Source organism: Watersipora subatra, chromosome 5, assembly GCF_963576615.1.
Source record: "Watersipora subatra chromosome 5, tzWatSuba1.1, whole genome shotgun sequence".
In the NCBI taxonomy this organism is placed as follows: Eukaryota; Metazoa; Bryozoa; class Gymnolaemata; order Cheilostomatida; family Watersiporidae; genus Watersipora; species Watersipora subatra.
The window spans coordinates 1,119,128-1,135,059 of NC_088712.1; the positions used below are offsets into that span (position 1 = coordinate 1,119,128).

Here is a 15,932-nt window from a genome sequence, read left to right on the forward strand (position 1 = left end):
TACAATATTTAGTACCTTATAATAGACATGTGTACAATATAAAGTACCTTATATTAGACATGTGTACAATATAAAGTACCTTATAATATACATGTGTACAACATATACTAACTCATAATATACATGTGTACAATATATAGTACCTTATAATAGACATGTATACATTATAAAAAACCTTATAATACATAGGTGTACAATATATAGTGCCTCGTAATATACACGTGTACAATATAAAGTACCTTATAATATATATTTGTACAATATATAGTACCTTATAATAAACATGTGTACAATATTTAGTACCTTTTATATACATGTGTACAATATATAGTGCCTCATAATAGACATGTGTACGATATATAGTACCTTATAATAGACATGTATACAATAGAACGTACCTTATAATAGACATGTGTACAATATAAAGTACCTTATAATATACATGTGTACAACATATAGTACCTCATAATATACATGTGTACAATATATAGTACCTTATAATAGACATGTATACATTATAAAGTACCTTATAATACATAGGTGTTCAATATATAGTACCTTATAATATACACGTGTACAATATATAGTACTTTTTAATAGACATGTGTACAATATAAAGTACCTTATAATATATATTTGTACAATATATAGTACCTTATAATATGCATGTGTACATTATAAAGTACCTTATAATACACATGTGTACAATATATAGTGCCTCATAATAGACATGTGTACGATATATAGTACCTTATAATAGACATGTATACAATAGAACGTACCTTATAACAGACATGTGTACAATATAAAGTACCTTATAATATACATGTGTACAACATATAGTACCTCATAATATACATGTGTACAATATATAGTACCTTATAATAGACATGTATACATTATAAAGTACCTTATAATACATAGGTGTACAATATATAGTGCCTCGTAATATACACGTGTACATTATAAAGTACCTTATAATATATATTTGTACAATATATAGTACCTTATAATAAACATGTGTACAATATTTAGTACCTTTTATATACATGTGTACAATATGTAGTACTTGATAGTAGACATGTGTTCAATATATAGTACCTTATAATATACACGTGTACAATATATAGTACTTTTTAATAGACATGTGTACAATATATAGTACCTTTTATATACATGTGTACAATATGTAGTACTTGATAGTAGACATGTGTTCAAAATATAGTACCTTATAATATACACATGTACAATATATAGTACTTTTTAATAGACATGTGTACAATATATAGTACCTAATAATAGACACATGTACAATATATATTGCCTTATAATAGACATGCGTACAATATATAAAGAAACAATATAATGCTAGTAATCTAATAGCTTGCACATTCAATTTTGAGAAACTGCCTGCTATGAGGGGGCAGTTTCTCAAAATTGAGTGGGATGTCTGCTTTGCTTAGGAAAGACGTAGGCTGTGCATTTTTAAGGCCCCTGCTACATAAACAGTGGTTCTGTGATTTTGTCTGGGTATGTCTGAGTCAAGTGGCAAAGAAACCTTGATGATTGAAAACATGTCCAGCTGGAGAGAGCATTTCAATATTGTTTGTCTTTCCTGTCCGTTGTGAGAAGTAAGCCCCAATCTGTCATCTGCACATCAGGCACTCAAGAACCTTAAGCTACAGCTACCTTTATCTATGTTTACAGTATGATGATGCCAGTGTATAATATTTGTTATATTTTTGTTATGTTATAATGTTATTATACATCATAATATTATAATATTTTTCCCACAGCTCCTTAAGGTTGTGGTTTTCTATCATCAGTGTATATTAAGTGTCGTTAGCTCACAACTCTTTTAATGAGTTACAAGAGTTCCGGTACAAAACTTGTCGAAAAGAGTCATTGCTGTTCTAGAATTTGTGCCGTTAGAATAAGACAATTGCAGTTTCTTTTAACTTTATGCTATATGGAAACTTGCTTACCAACATCATGAAGCTTATGTACAACTAGAAACGTAGAACATAGAGATAAATAGTATGTTCTCTATTTAAAGTAACCTTGGCTTCGGTAGCCTCAGCACCCACAAAATGTGTAAGCCCCGCTATCAACATCGCATAACCTTATCAAGTGTTCATTAGAATTATGAGAACCAATGTGATTGGAGTGTCTGCATTTTAAGCCGAATTATACTAGAGGAAAGGTTTATATAAGCAGGCTTATTGCGCTGGGAGAGCTTTTAAGAGGCTAAGGTGGCTGATGTATAAATAAAGTTTTTAAGATGTTGTCATTGAAGTCCGTATTAGGGTGTTAAAAAGAAGCAAATCTATTGATTTGTCTGTAGGGATGATGAACACGACAGCTCAGACCTGAGTTTAACCCACACATCTGGCTACAAACATGGCCACGCAAATAACTGGGACAACCTTTCTCTGAATTCCAATAGGCAAACCTCAAGCATACCCTCCTTCTCAGCCTTCCTTAACAGAGCTTTCTCTCGAGAAAATGTTAAAAATGAATCCAGAGACTTTACTGAAATAGTGGAACGCCTTACTACATCTTTTAGTGAAAGAACTCCATCACCTGAGCCCACAACTCTGAACAATCACATTGCAGCCAGAAGTAAGGGTTCACACAAACTATTTTCAAACACTCTTACACAATATAATGTCAAACCAGACCTGGGGCCCACACCACTGATAGCTGCTGCTGGCAGCAGCAGTTCAACGGAGGACAGAGGTGATTGCTCACCAATCTCAAACAAAGAGCATGAACAAAATGAATCTCAAGTCCCACAAAAGGCCGCTACTCAAAGACAAATACAAGGTCACGAAAAGAGGCAAAAAAGTAAGGCAGCAAAGACAATAAGCGCCATCTCGTTGGCGTTTATTCTCACATGGAGTCCATACATGGTCTTCACTGTCATCAATGCGTTCAATGAAAACATCATACCAGACATTCTCTACAAAATAGGTGAGTGTTGATCTTTATCGCTTGACTAATTTACTTGTACGGCAGAGCAAGTATATTACAAACATCATGTGACTTTGTTACAACTATTTGTCTTCCGTAGTATTTCTGATTACGTGAGCAAGGGCAACTTGTCTTTTTACCATATTTGATAATGGCCAAATAAATAGGCCAATCATAAGTTGTTGATTGAAAAATGAACTTGCACAAGATTTTAGGATATTTTATCGGAAGGTATTGGCACTTTACTATCATTTTGGATTGCTTTTGATGTTTGAAGTGATTTGACTGCCGAATGTTTGATCATTAAAATCGATAAAACTTGATCGCAGTTAAAACACTCAGATCAAGCTGATTATGACATTTAAACAATTCCCTCCTGATCAGACCTGTCATACTGACAGCTTACATAAGCTTCATAAACCCTCACATGTGATTCAATAGACATTTACATTAGTTGAATTTTTTTTGTTTTACTGCAGTGTTGACTGCACAGTTAATAAGTGATAAATTACACCCAGTTGTAAGAGTTGCATACATATACCCAAACCAATCACATCAAAGATTTGTAATGTGTTTCTTATATTTGTATATGGTACTGTACAACTTTGGTATATAGTACTGTACAGCTTTTGTACATGTTACTGTACAACTTGTGTGCCTAGTACTGTTTAATTTTGCATATAGTTGTAGTACTGCGAAAATTGTGTGAATACATGTACATTTGTAGTTCTGTGCATCATTTGTAAATAACATCATGTATATTTGCGCTACCTAAACATTACAATAAACACCCTTTTCTTGCCGGCTTTTGGTTGGTCTAACTAAACAATCGTCAACAACTCTTTTACAAGCTATTGGTCGTGCTACCTAAACGGTACAGTAAACATATTTATTTTAGGCTATTGCTTCTACCACCTAAGCATTACAGTCAACACCTATTTTGCAGGCTATTGGTTGTGCTACCTAAACAGTACAGTAAACATTTTTATTTTAGGCTATTGGTTCTACCACCTAAACATTACAGTCAATAACTCTTTTGCAGGCTATTGGTTGTGCTACCTAAACAGTACAGTAAACCCACTGTGCTACGCCCTGTGTAACATAACTTTCCGACAGACATTTTTAAAAATAATCACATGCAAAGTCAAGCAGAAGCGGAGAGTTGACTTGATCACAACCTGACGGTGCTGCAGTAAAATCTGAAAGACTTCTAAATGTTACACATTGTGTGCGATTGTATCAGATGGTAAACAGCTGGAGTCAACAGCGGCAGTTAACAAAAACTTTTAAACAAAACTTGTATATATCTAAAATATCTATTTTTTACGATTTCTGTTAAATTTGCAGATACTGTTGTTCAATGACTCAGGAAACAAGCTTCCAGATAAACCGTAAAAATTGCCAAGTAGAGAATATAATGTCTAAGTAAGATGACATTATACTTCAACATAGGTGTGTCATGGAAGAATGAAGACACAATACAAGAATATACTGTAAGGTAATTACTAGCTCAGCAACAACTAGAAATACTAATAATATGGGATACAATGAGTGGCCCTGAACTTTTTAATCAAATTAGACAGTGAATGAATTGGATCAGCAAATATATATTTAATGGCAAGTAGAATCGAAAGACCCCAGAGCAAAACAATTGTAACGCAATAAATGGTGAAGTATACCAGCCAAAACTAAGGCTTGTGTTCAAATAAATTGCCGTCTACTGAACTAGAGAACAGTGACTCTTTAGCAAAGAGACCGCTCTTTTTGGTACCATCAGATACAACTGTGGGTAAGTTTGCTATCGATTTTGCTGACAACCGCACTCCTACAATATACATGAGTTGTGCTATCATTGTAAGGAAAGCCAACTACATATGACCATATATAAAAGCTTGAAAAAGTGCAGTCAAACTTGGCCTATGAATCATCTCAGCATATGAATTTTAAAGTTGCAACATAAAATGTTAATAAGTAAAATGGAAAAAAAACTGAAACAATCTCAGAGTATAAAACTAAAACAAATGGAAATGGCATCGATTGTGAGACCCTTAGTCTAAATCTCTGTACCAGAAATCCTACGCATATACGATTAAAAACTTGTTAAGTTGTTTCAAAAGATAAAAATATTTCAATTTTATATGTCCAATAGATGATTCTGTAACAAACCTATGACATAAATTTTACTAAACAGTTTTCTCTCATAGATTTTTCTTCGTATTATGCAATAATTTTCATATCACGCATAGAGTAAAGCCTGTGCAAGTTCTCAGAACTGAATTAAATAACCAAAGTCTCGTAGTTGACTTTGTTTCACGTGAGGTAAGGGTATTTCTACATATACTAATAATCTTGCAGTTTGTGTGTAGCAAGAGATCGCCACATGCAAACAGGTTGCCACAGGTGCTGATAAAGCAGATAGAATAAGTAGTTGCACAGTTATTCTGAAATACTTGATGGTGGTCGATTGATGCAGGTATTAGAGTGTTGGACTACCAATCTGACTGTTACAAATTTGAGTCTCCTTGAAATCAATATTTTTATTGTATCCTCTAATCTTGGCTTAGGAAAAGAATGGGCGGACAGACAGACACCGTTCACTGACAGTAAAAATATAATTTTTGTTTTTCTTTATTTTGGAAAAAGTTTTTTATCTCATTTCCTTATTATTCTTTTTATTTAATTGCAGATCTTGCTGTATAAAAATTTATTTAAATTGATTTTGACAGTGCGTCATCTCTTTACTTTAAAATTACTGTAATCATGAACTCTAAACCAAGTAAAACGGATAATAAAGAGAATTTGTAATACAAACCAATAATACCATGGTTACTGTACAATCATTAAATTTAATAGCTAGGTTTAACTTTTTTTCTTTTATTATAGCCAACAGGGTGAGATTGAAAGATCTTGTAACATATTAGGCAATTTACATGTAATTTACTATTCGTATAATGTAAAATCTCTCTAACTTAAGCATTCTCGAAATGATTATTTATGTCGGAAGAGTGCTTACTGTATTTACATAAAACAGAAACAGTTGTTTTTGGAATCTAAAAGAATTAAACAAAATGCAGTGTAATTTACTAATAGTATTTGCTTCAACACACAAAGGTTTTGACATATGAAGCTAACATCAGAATTGAAAAGCAAAGTGGAAAGCCCAGTAATCTCCCCTGCTTGGTGTATTTATCTATGCCATTTCCCTGTATCGTGGGTTGTTGTTGACCTATATTTGAATATATATAGCAATATACTATCTGTGTCAAGGCCAAAACTTGAATAGGAGCAAACAGTTTCATGATTTGACCGTCACCCAGCAAAGAGTTGGTTGATATCAATCACAAAAATAGAATTTTTTTCTGAGAATAGCTCATTAACATTTATTAATTTGCTGACTTTTGAACTCTTCAACTCACTAAAAAAATATACAGTGTAAAAGAACTAATAAACGAACCTCATCATTTTGCTGTCTGTCCTTAATTTGGTTAAAAAATGCTTTAGCATTGACTTGGCTTCCTTGATTAATGCTCCACCCCGTCTGTAAGTTTTGTATGTGAAACATAGTCTACTGATATGACAGTCACTTAACAGCGAACTGGTGAATAAAAGTGGTAAAGTCGGAATATTTTCTAAAAAATAACTTGAGACTGCTTTTCAAATGATTATTGGAGTGTGGCCATCAATCTTCCTTCGAACACAAAATAACTAATAGTGTGGTTTCTATTATTTCGTTATCCTGATTGGCTCAAGAATATTTAGCATTGACTTTGTCTCATTGATTGTCAACAGAGTAAACTTTCATCGTTAAGTTCTAATTAAGTTCTTAGGGATGTTTGTATTGTATGTGCCATGTACTATACAGGTGTACTGCTTGAACAAAGACACATAAAAAGACATGTACCAAGACATGTATTGAGCCATGTACAAGGATATGTGCAAAGACATATACAAACACGTTTACAAACGCATGTACAAAGACATGTATAAAGAAATGTATGAAGACATCTGTAAAGACTTGTAAATACATGGATATTTAGTATTTGAAAAAAAATTTAGTTAACGAAGTGCTCTGAAGTGATTAAATTTACTCTGTATTTCATGAGAATTTCCAGTTTGCTGTGAGTCTGGGATTCATCCCTTGAAGTAAAATATATTACAGTATAACAAAAAATATTGGGCAGCTTTGGGAATTTGGAAAAAACAGCGATGAGAGATTTTCTACTGGATGAACCAAGCTGCAGATAAAAGGCTAACTGCAAACGATGCTTAGGAGAGAAGTAATTACAATAAATGAGTTAATCGAATGTTACTACGGTTATTATTGGGCAACAACAAGATCAATTTAACAAGCTAGAAAGGGGTCGTCACTTGAATTTTACCACTTTCTGTATATCTTTAACCTTTGGAATCTACAAACACCTGGCTAGTACACATGCTAGAGGGCTTACGCTTTTACATGTAGGAGGTGCAACACTACAATATTACAAAGTTACTACTGGAAAGAGTAAAATCAATTTTACACTTGTCTCCTTGATATGACTATGAAATACATATGGCTATTATATGACTGTTAGATATCTGCTGCACAGCACTCTCTGTGATCTATGCAATAGCTTGCAAGAGTGAACATATTTGTTATCCCACGAGCAAACGAGCGGAGCGAAGTGTGGGAGTTTTTATGATAAATGCATGTGCACACATCTTACGAAAATTATTCATCAACAATGAGACGAACCCTTGGCTAGAAATTTCATCAAGAAATTTAAGCTTCGGAATGTAAAGTCGTTAAAGTACAATAATGGTACAAAACACATTTAAACCTATTTAAATATGTTACCAAGTCTTTGTAAATATTGGTTATTTTAATAATATCAGTGCATTTCACTTATAATATTGGCCAACATTGCATTTCTCCTATTGCAAGGGAGAAATATAAACGTGTAATATTTAAACCTATTTGAATATGTTACCAAGTCTCTGTAAACCGTCGGTATTATCTTTAAACTTACCCATCTGATCGGATTATACCCAAATAGACAGATTAATTTGGACGAAAAATGCTACAAAAAGCTTAAAAAGCTCGGTTTAATAAAAGTTAAGACCGAAAATTGAAACGCCAATAAAGCCGTGCGACAGATAGTAGAACTATTTAGCAGTGCGCATTTCACGAGAAAACCGTGCTCATTTCATCAGTCTATGGCATTTTTACTCGTAATCGAATTTATTCGAAGGTTTCTGTAATAAACGTAGACCGTTTGAGGCGTAGACCGATCTACAGGTACGAAATTGTGGTACACAGTTTATCAGTCTGTGTTTTTTGTCCAATCACCGAAGTTTTCATTTTTTGAAAAATTAGCCAAAATTCTTTACAACTTATGTACTAGCTAGGGCTGAACTACAACGCCCCTTCATGACAAGAACATTTTTTATTTTGCTACAGTTTTATACGCGTGAATGCTCCAACTCGCTTTCCGTTAAAGATCGCTTATCAAAACCATTCTACATTCAGCGCGACAAACTTTCAAACTGTGTATAGTACACAGTAGCTTGCCATTTTACTTCTAATTTTGCATTTCAGAGTTATAATAAACATATTTCTTAATTGTTGTTGAATTACATACATTACAGTAAATTAGGCCTACAGCTTTATAACACTTTTGTAACAGCTTGTTTTGCTGCAGTTTGCAGAAATCTTCGAGACGCGTGAACGCTCATAGGTTTTCTATTATTGCTGTATTACTATATTAACAATATTGGTTATTTTAATAATATCAGTGCATGCTACTTATAATATTGGCCAACATTGCATTTCTCCTATTGCAAGGGAGACATATAAACGTGTAATATATTGTGAGTAAATATTGAAGTTCATTGTTGTTGTTTGTCATGACCAAACACTTTTTAAATAAATTTTCTAAAAACCTATATAAATACCACAACTTCTCAATATTGCTATCTATGACGCTTTGAAATGTAAACAAAATTGTGTATTGGTTTTCTATTATTACTATGTTAATAAAATTGATTATTCTAAGAATATCAGTGCATTTTACTTCTAATATTGGCCAATATTGCATTTCTCCTATTGCAGGGGGAAAATATAAACATCTTTTCCATTCATTATTGCTTATTGTTGTATATAATAACACCCACACCCAGTACATTACAGCTACCATTGCAGTTATCCTATTGCACTGCAGAGCCATGTGATTGCTAATATTGCATTTCTCAACCATCAGTACCCTTTATTTTTTGCCAATATCTCTGGCCATCTCTTTGGTCGTGGGCTGTATGACAGTGGAATTTCTAGTATTTAAAATTTAAGGTTTAAGCTACAAATAGAAAGGTGCTGTTTCTGAAACATTCAATTAATTTTAACAAAAAAAGAAGACATTTTCTGTCTATAAGAAAAGCATTGTCTGTTCGAATCCAAGCCTAGAGCATTAGAAAAAGAGTTTGCTCGCACAGGAGTTGAGCTTCTATACTTCGATTAGCATTCAGCTCACTAACCACTACACCGCTCAGTCGCTTTAACTCTCACACTAATTATTCATATACTGATTCTTATTACCATCTCTCACAGTGCACGGAACTGATAGGCGTTCAACCAATAATAAGTTTTGCTAACTAATTTTGCTAAAGGTTCACAAAACGTTATTGAATCCACCTTGTGAATTATGGAAATTACACTTGCAAATGATGCACATTAAAATACTGCATCAGCTATTCATTCAGCTTTAAACATTTCATTATTTCTGTTTGTCTTTTCTCGATCAAGCTACACATGTTGGGGCGTTAAAACGTGCTTCGCTAACTGCATCGCTATTTATTAACTTATAGCGTACAACTCTTTACCCTTTCAACAAGGCCCCTGAGTCAGTCGGCATCATGCAAATGTCCATAAAAACACTCAATCGCGCGATAACACAACTCCAAATAACGTGATAACACAACTCTGATAACACAACTTGCGCACAACTCAGAATCAGCAATGTGCGTGTCATGGAAACAGAGTGAATTTAGCAGAGCTGTGTTGAAAATCAAGGTATTTAAAAGGTTAGCTATCGAGAACCAGCCTCTTAAACATAGTAGTTAAATAAGTAACTAGCATTTAATATTTTGTATACTTATTTTTATGTATTATTTTTATGTATTATTTTAAGTATACTAACTAAGGTTTTGAATGAAACTACAAAACATCATTTTGTTTTGTGAGTTGCAAGCAACAATATATCAGTTTTAGAAAAAGAAAATTTGTTTTTGAATACATAGTTATTTCACTCTCAATGTCACTTGAGGTAAGTTATCTTATACCGTTTGACTAACAGGAAGCCGTTATCTCAAATGATCTTGCGATGGACTAAGGATCACAACTGTTGCTCTATTGCACCTAAACAGTCAGATTTTGCTCTAAACTATAGCAAACATGAGTATGTGCATTGAATTTTTATGTATCATTGTTGAATATATTTACAAAACCCCAAAATTTATAATAAATTTTGTCAACTTCTAAACTACAACAATAGCGATTATATTACTATTATCATACATTGAAGCAGCAAGTAATAGCAACAGTTACGCATTGCTGTCAAGTTATTCCCACACCACCTTGAGCTAATACACTTGTCCAGGAGGTAATAACTCCATATAGTACTGCCCATAATAATGTTACATTTTATTGCAGATCTTAATCGCTAAATACATGAGATATTCGTTACTTTTTAAGCGTAGGTAATAAATTACAACAATTAAAAACTCATTTTGTCATCGTAATGTCCTGTTTTTTTGTGGTTTTTCTAAGTATTAGAACAGATTAATTTCTATTTAGCTATTTTACATTGGAAATATTGCATTGAGATAGGAGAAAATTGACATTCTATATAAGCTCAGCCCCAGAACGAGTCAAGTTTGTGTGTAGAAGGATGACTGTATGGTGGCACATATAAGGCTACGCTTATACCTGTGTTGTGTTGCAAAAGAGGAATCATTTCGGTACATTGCCCTGAGGCAAAACAATCTCAATAAAAATTATCAATAACACATCCATCTCACTATGTACACTAATGCTGTAACCGAACTACCGCATAAAAATCACTTTGTGCTTAAATCCGCACACCATGAACATTCCAGTCCAAATTCGTTCAATTATTCACACAATCCCAAACATGACCATCCCTAAACAAACATACATAAAATTATAAATTACATGAACAAAATATAAAAAATCTATAAGAATCACTAGTTCATTTGCTGCACGTCTAAGTGGTGCACGTGTAGGTGGCAAACATTTGCTGCACGTGTAGGTGGCAAACAAGGGAAGAAAAATCTAGAAAAGAACTCACCAAGCAAGTACTGCTTGGCCCACCTCATCAGATGAAGAACTGAGCAATAGTCAGTCTATTAAGCAACAAGGAAGAAAGCTGCTGGTCTCTCGATGTTGCTACAAATAAGCTAAAATCAGCTTTAAAATTTCAGCCGAATAGCAGGGCCACATGCAACAATTTGACAGAGAGGGACAGCGGGTCGTCGGGAAAACCAAAACTGCAGAAGATTACAACACGACTGACTCTTTACAATAGATCAGTATGTGCACCACTGGGTTGATGTCTTCAAAAAGCTTTAGATCAGGGGTATCCAAACTTTTTGAAAAGGGGCCAGGCTTGACGTGTTACAAATTTAGGAGGCCAACTTTGGCAAACATTCTCTACATATAACAGCAATTAATTTAAATAAGTTTTACCAAGACATTCTGTGTTTCAATTTTGCTTTTTTGCTCTTTTTCCTTTAATTTCAGCCACCTTAAGCATCTGCTTTGGCTCATTTGAAACATGCATATCAAAATTGAAATGACATTTGTTGTATTACAGCTAACACAGCGAAAGATTTTAACTATGTAAACTGCGACTGTGTTGTTGAATGGCGAGGATTATTACGAAGGTAAAAATGAAGAGCGAGGATTATTACGAATGTAGAATGTACGAATTACGAATGTACGAATTGTAGAATGGCGAGGATTATTACGAAAGTGATATAAGATCATTTTTATTTAATTTTGTATTCGACCTTAAACGCATGTTAATCCTAAAACATGGATATAATATGCTCATTAAAAGCAAGAGTTGTCTTCTCTTAATGAAAATATAAACATGAGAGAATAACTTGTAATTGTAATAATATCATTACAACATCCCCTCACAAGCTTGAAAGCTGGCATATCTAGACAATGATCTGCAAAACTAACCAGGCACATAAACCCTGTGCCGCATAAATAAGCTATAATAAAGTTGTATGGGGTAATGCAATGCAAGTAAACAACCAGAGTATTTGTCAAGAGTAAAATACATAACGATATGCAATTGTGATCGTCTACAGTTTACAGTTTGTTGGTCAGCAATGTGATGTAGCAGCATGTCGCAGTATCGTAGTTACTCTACTCATAAGCTTATGCCTCATATTTATCTGGCTGGTGCCTGAGCGGCATACGCATCCTCGGGGTTGCCGTCATAGCTGATCTGACAATAACTCTGCGTCTTTCTGCATTTACAGTGAAGTCACTAACTGAGATTACAGCTGACCTGTTCCGTACTAATTGCTGACCGTTATCTTTCTCTATGATGACCTTTCGGTCCCATCTTGATTAGCTTTGACTACTGTGCCCTCCTGGCTATTATATCTTGCATAACACGATCTCCACCACACACTGCTGGAAGATATTTTACCTTTGGGATTGATATCATAGTTTATCTTCATTCTCTCTTTGTAAACTCATTCTTTGATTTAAACTTCTCATGACCGGGTAACTTTGGCATTAAACTAGTAGGATGTACTGCCACAGTTTTCTTCAGCATCAATCCTATAAGCGATTCAGTGGGAGAGTATACACCTAACTGTGGTGATCCCTTGTAGGCAAAGAGCGCCATATAAACTCTTTGCTCCTTGCTGAGCAAAGATTATACTGTTGCAACAGCTCTATCAGCTGAACTTTTGGTGTGACCAGAGGCTATTTTGTTACTATAATAGTAAAAAATGTTTGTAATTTTATTGAATGATATTAAAAATACTTAGTTAAAGTTTCTTATCAAACTGGCTAATAATAATCTTAGCTGACTGTCCGAGTGCCTCTTTTCAGTCATTTTAAGCTAAGTTTAGACCAAGCTGATACACTCGGCTGTTCGGGTTGATTTATTTTGACCGAGGCGATCAAATCGGCCATTTCAATAATGCTCTATAATTTTTCTGATTACCTCATAATTGTTAGTTTACCCAATAATAGTAAAGGAAGCAAAATGGAGATACGTTTTCATTACGAAGCGTTGCAATAATTTCTATTTTACTCATTTTGCCAATGAAAATTATTTTCATGAAAACGATCGTGACTGCTACTCTGAATTTAGATGAGAAAGACGTTTTAGGTCATTTAGATTCTATCTAATGGCAGTGATTTTGAGGCCAACTAGACTGATGATGATTATTAAGAAAGCTCTTCTAAATCAGACGATCAAGAATAAAAGTTGAGTTTTTTAGCCTTTTATCTGTTGGTGTTCGTAATTCATTAGAGTCTAACCACAGTCACACTTGGAATTTGTCGTCAAAATAAAGTTTCAACTTGTAGTCAGTCACACAACTTTAGTTGATCTAGAGTTTATTTTTCTGAGCAGAACAAAGTTTCCTTATTGTGAGAGGGTTAGATTACATCGCGTTTATATGTGAGTCAATGAGGAAATAAATTAAACAAATTCTTATTATATTAGTACACTTCATTGTCACGACTAGTAGTATTAGTGCTAGTATGCGATATGAATGAGTGAGTAAATATTGAAGTAGTTAATATGTAGCCTCAATATTCTATTGTTCTTGTAATTGTTTTATCAAGAAGTCCAGTCCACTGGTTGCTGTAATTAATGTTGCAAAGCTAATCTTTATTTTCAACTGAATCCCCGGTTGTTGGTGCTCTACAAAGTGCCTGAGAAGGAGCTCGGTGCAAAAGATCCAGCAGAAGGAGAAGATTTGTATGTGGCCAACAAGTATCTGGAAAATCTGAACCTGATGCTGGCTGGAGTGAGGTTACTGCAGCGGATGTGGGTGTGAGCTATGAGCTTGCTGATGGTGTGCCAGATTTTTAAGGGTGACAACCTGGTTCCACAAACATACCTGATAATCATATTATCCCTCTCCACTTTTTTGAGCTATTCATCACAATCACATTGATTTCTACTATAAAGAAGAAAAAAAGTAAAAAAAAGGAGGAAAAAAAGTACCAAACTATGATAAAATTGCTACAAATTTTATGCATCTTCAGCTGCAAATTTTAAGCCAATTTTTCGAAAATGACTTGAATAGTTTGACTTTTTGGAGCTGTCATTCAGTAAATCTTTCCTCTGGCTCAATCTTAACATAAATCGAGTTCAAAATTTATTTATTTATTTAATTTAGCATATGCACTTCAGTAAGCTTGAGCTACATCATTTTTATTTAGTAGGTGGGCAGCGGCATATAATTATCGCTTTGATAGGCTCACTAAAACCTGACTGTTGGTTTTGTCGCTGGAAGGAATGTATGTACTGCTGAAGAGATGAGAAAGTACATTGCGCTCAGAATAAACATGGGAGTAGTAAAGAAAAAAAGCACTTATAACTACTGAAGAGAAAAGTTCCCTAACGTGGACACACCATTTTTCACGTGGTTGCGTTGTCTGTTCTAATCGGTCGGACAAAGATCGTAGATGATTCCACACCTGCTGTGCAGCATGCAAAGTGAGCTGTCATTTAAGCGGATATGAAGTCTTTAGTCATAAGTTGTAATTTAATTATTATTTTTTTATTACTATTTTATAAAGAAAATATTATTTCACTGTAATTCTTTGTTTACTTTTACCTGGTGCATTCTGTACAGTTGAATATTATCAATTTGTTTTTTTAGTTTGTACATATGTTCTTCACACTTAATTTTGCCTTATTCTGCACGAACCCATTTAAGAGAAAAACACGACTTTTGCCTGCAACTCCTAATACATAGGAAAAAATTAATGAAATTGTCTCACCCTGATGTATGGTCTACGATAGTTTATCTAATGAACACTTACAAACTAAATTATAGTGTAGTTAGATTCTTCACTTTGTCAACTTTAAAAAAATGTCTGCATCGTACAGGTTTAATTGACAATTTTTTATTAATTGGGAATTAGACACTTGCTTCATTTATCCTGAAAATAGAAAGTCGTTTGAATAATGTTTTTGGTCAGTAGTTGGGTTAACCAGATAAAATTGTATTTAAATAGTAAACAGCAAGTGAAACCAGCCAATTACAAGGCTGAAACACCGGCTTATCATAAAACTGCAGTGTTGATCAGCTCCTGTTCCTTTATTTAATACCTGATAATTTCATCGTGAATCACTATTTTAATAACTCTTATTCAGATCAGCCAATCAGAAAACAGGTGACATTATTTTATCCAGCTACCAGCTATAAAGAAGCCTGTAGTATTCAGAGCAAGTGACAAACAGAATAGCAACAGGTAAGTATAGTTAATACATTATCATCTGTTGATATTTTACTCTCTGGGAATAATATAGTAGATGAGGAAAGACACTGAGTCAGTGTGATTATAATATAACTCTGACCTCCTGAGACTATCAATCTTTACCTTGAGGAGACTCATAGAGTCTGTCATGTAGTGATGTTAAGTTAAGGTCAGGAGGCTCTGGTCTCATTCCTCAGTCATAATCAGACTAGCAAACACTTCCTACACCAGATATTTCATGTTTCTCCGTTCTGTCAGAGCCTGACATCCCTTGCCTCATTTTTAAACTCTGTAAATATCCATGATTTACTTGCAGCCACTCTGTTATGGTTGGCAGCTTTCTAAGTCAACAGTTAAGTCAAACTTTGTAATCATTTCTTTATCACATCAAACACTACACAGCAGCTATTAGAGCGCAGTGCTTGTTTTACAGTTAAAG

At 34.0% G+C, this 15,932-nt stretch overlaps 1 protein-coding gene across 1 annotated transcript in view; it reads left to right on the top strand.

Annotated features, from left to right (window-relative positions):
• LOC137396718 (muscarinic acetylcholine receptor M1-like) overlaps positions 1 to 4,155 on the top strand; it is a 31,444-nt gene extending 27,289 nt beyond the window's left edge. Inside the window, exons 7-8 of the mRNA XM_068083027.1 lie at positions 2,345 to 2,973; positions 4,016 to 4,155. Of these exons, the coding sequence (XP_067939128.1) occupies positions 2,345 to 2,973; positions 4,016 to 4,155 (769 nt within the window). The remainder of the gene's footprint in view (positions 1 to 2,344; positions 2,974 to 4,015) is intronic.
• Positions 4,156 to 15,932: the final 11,777 nt, after the last annotated feature.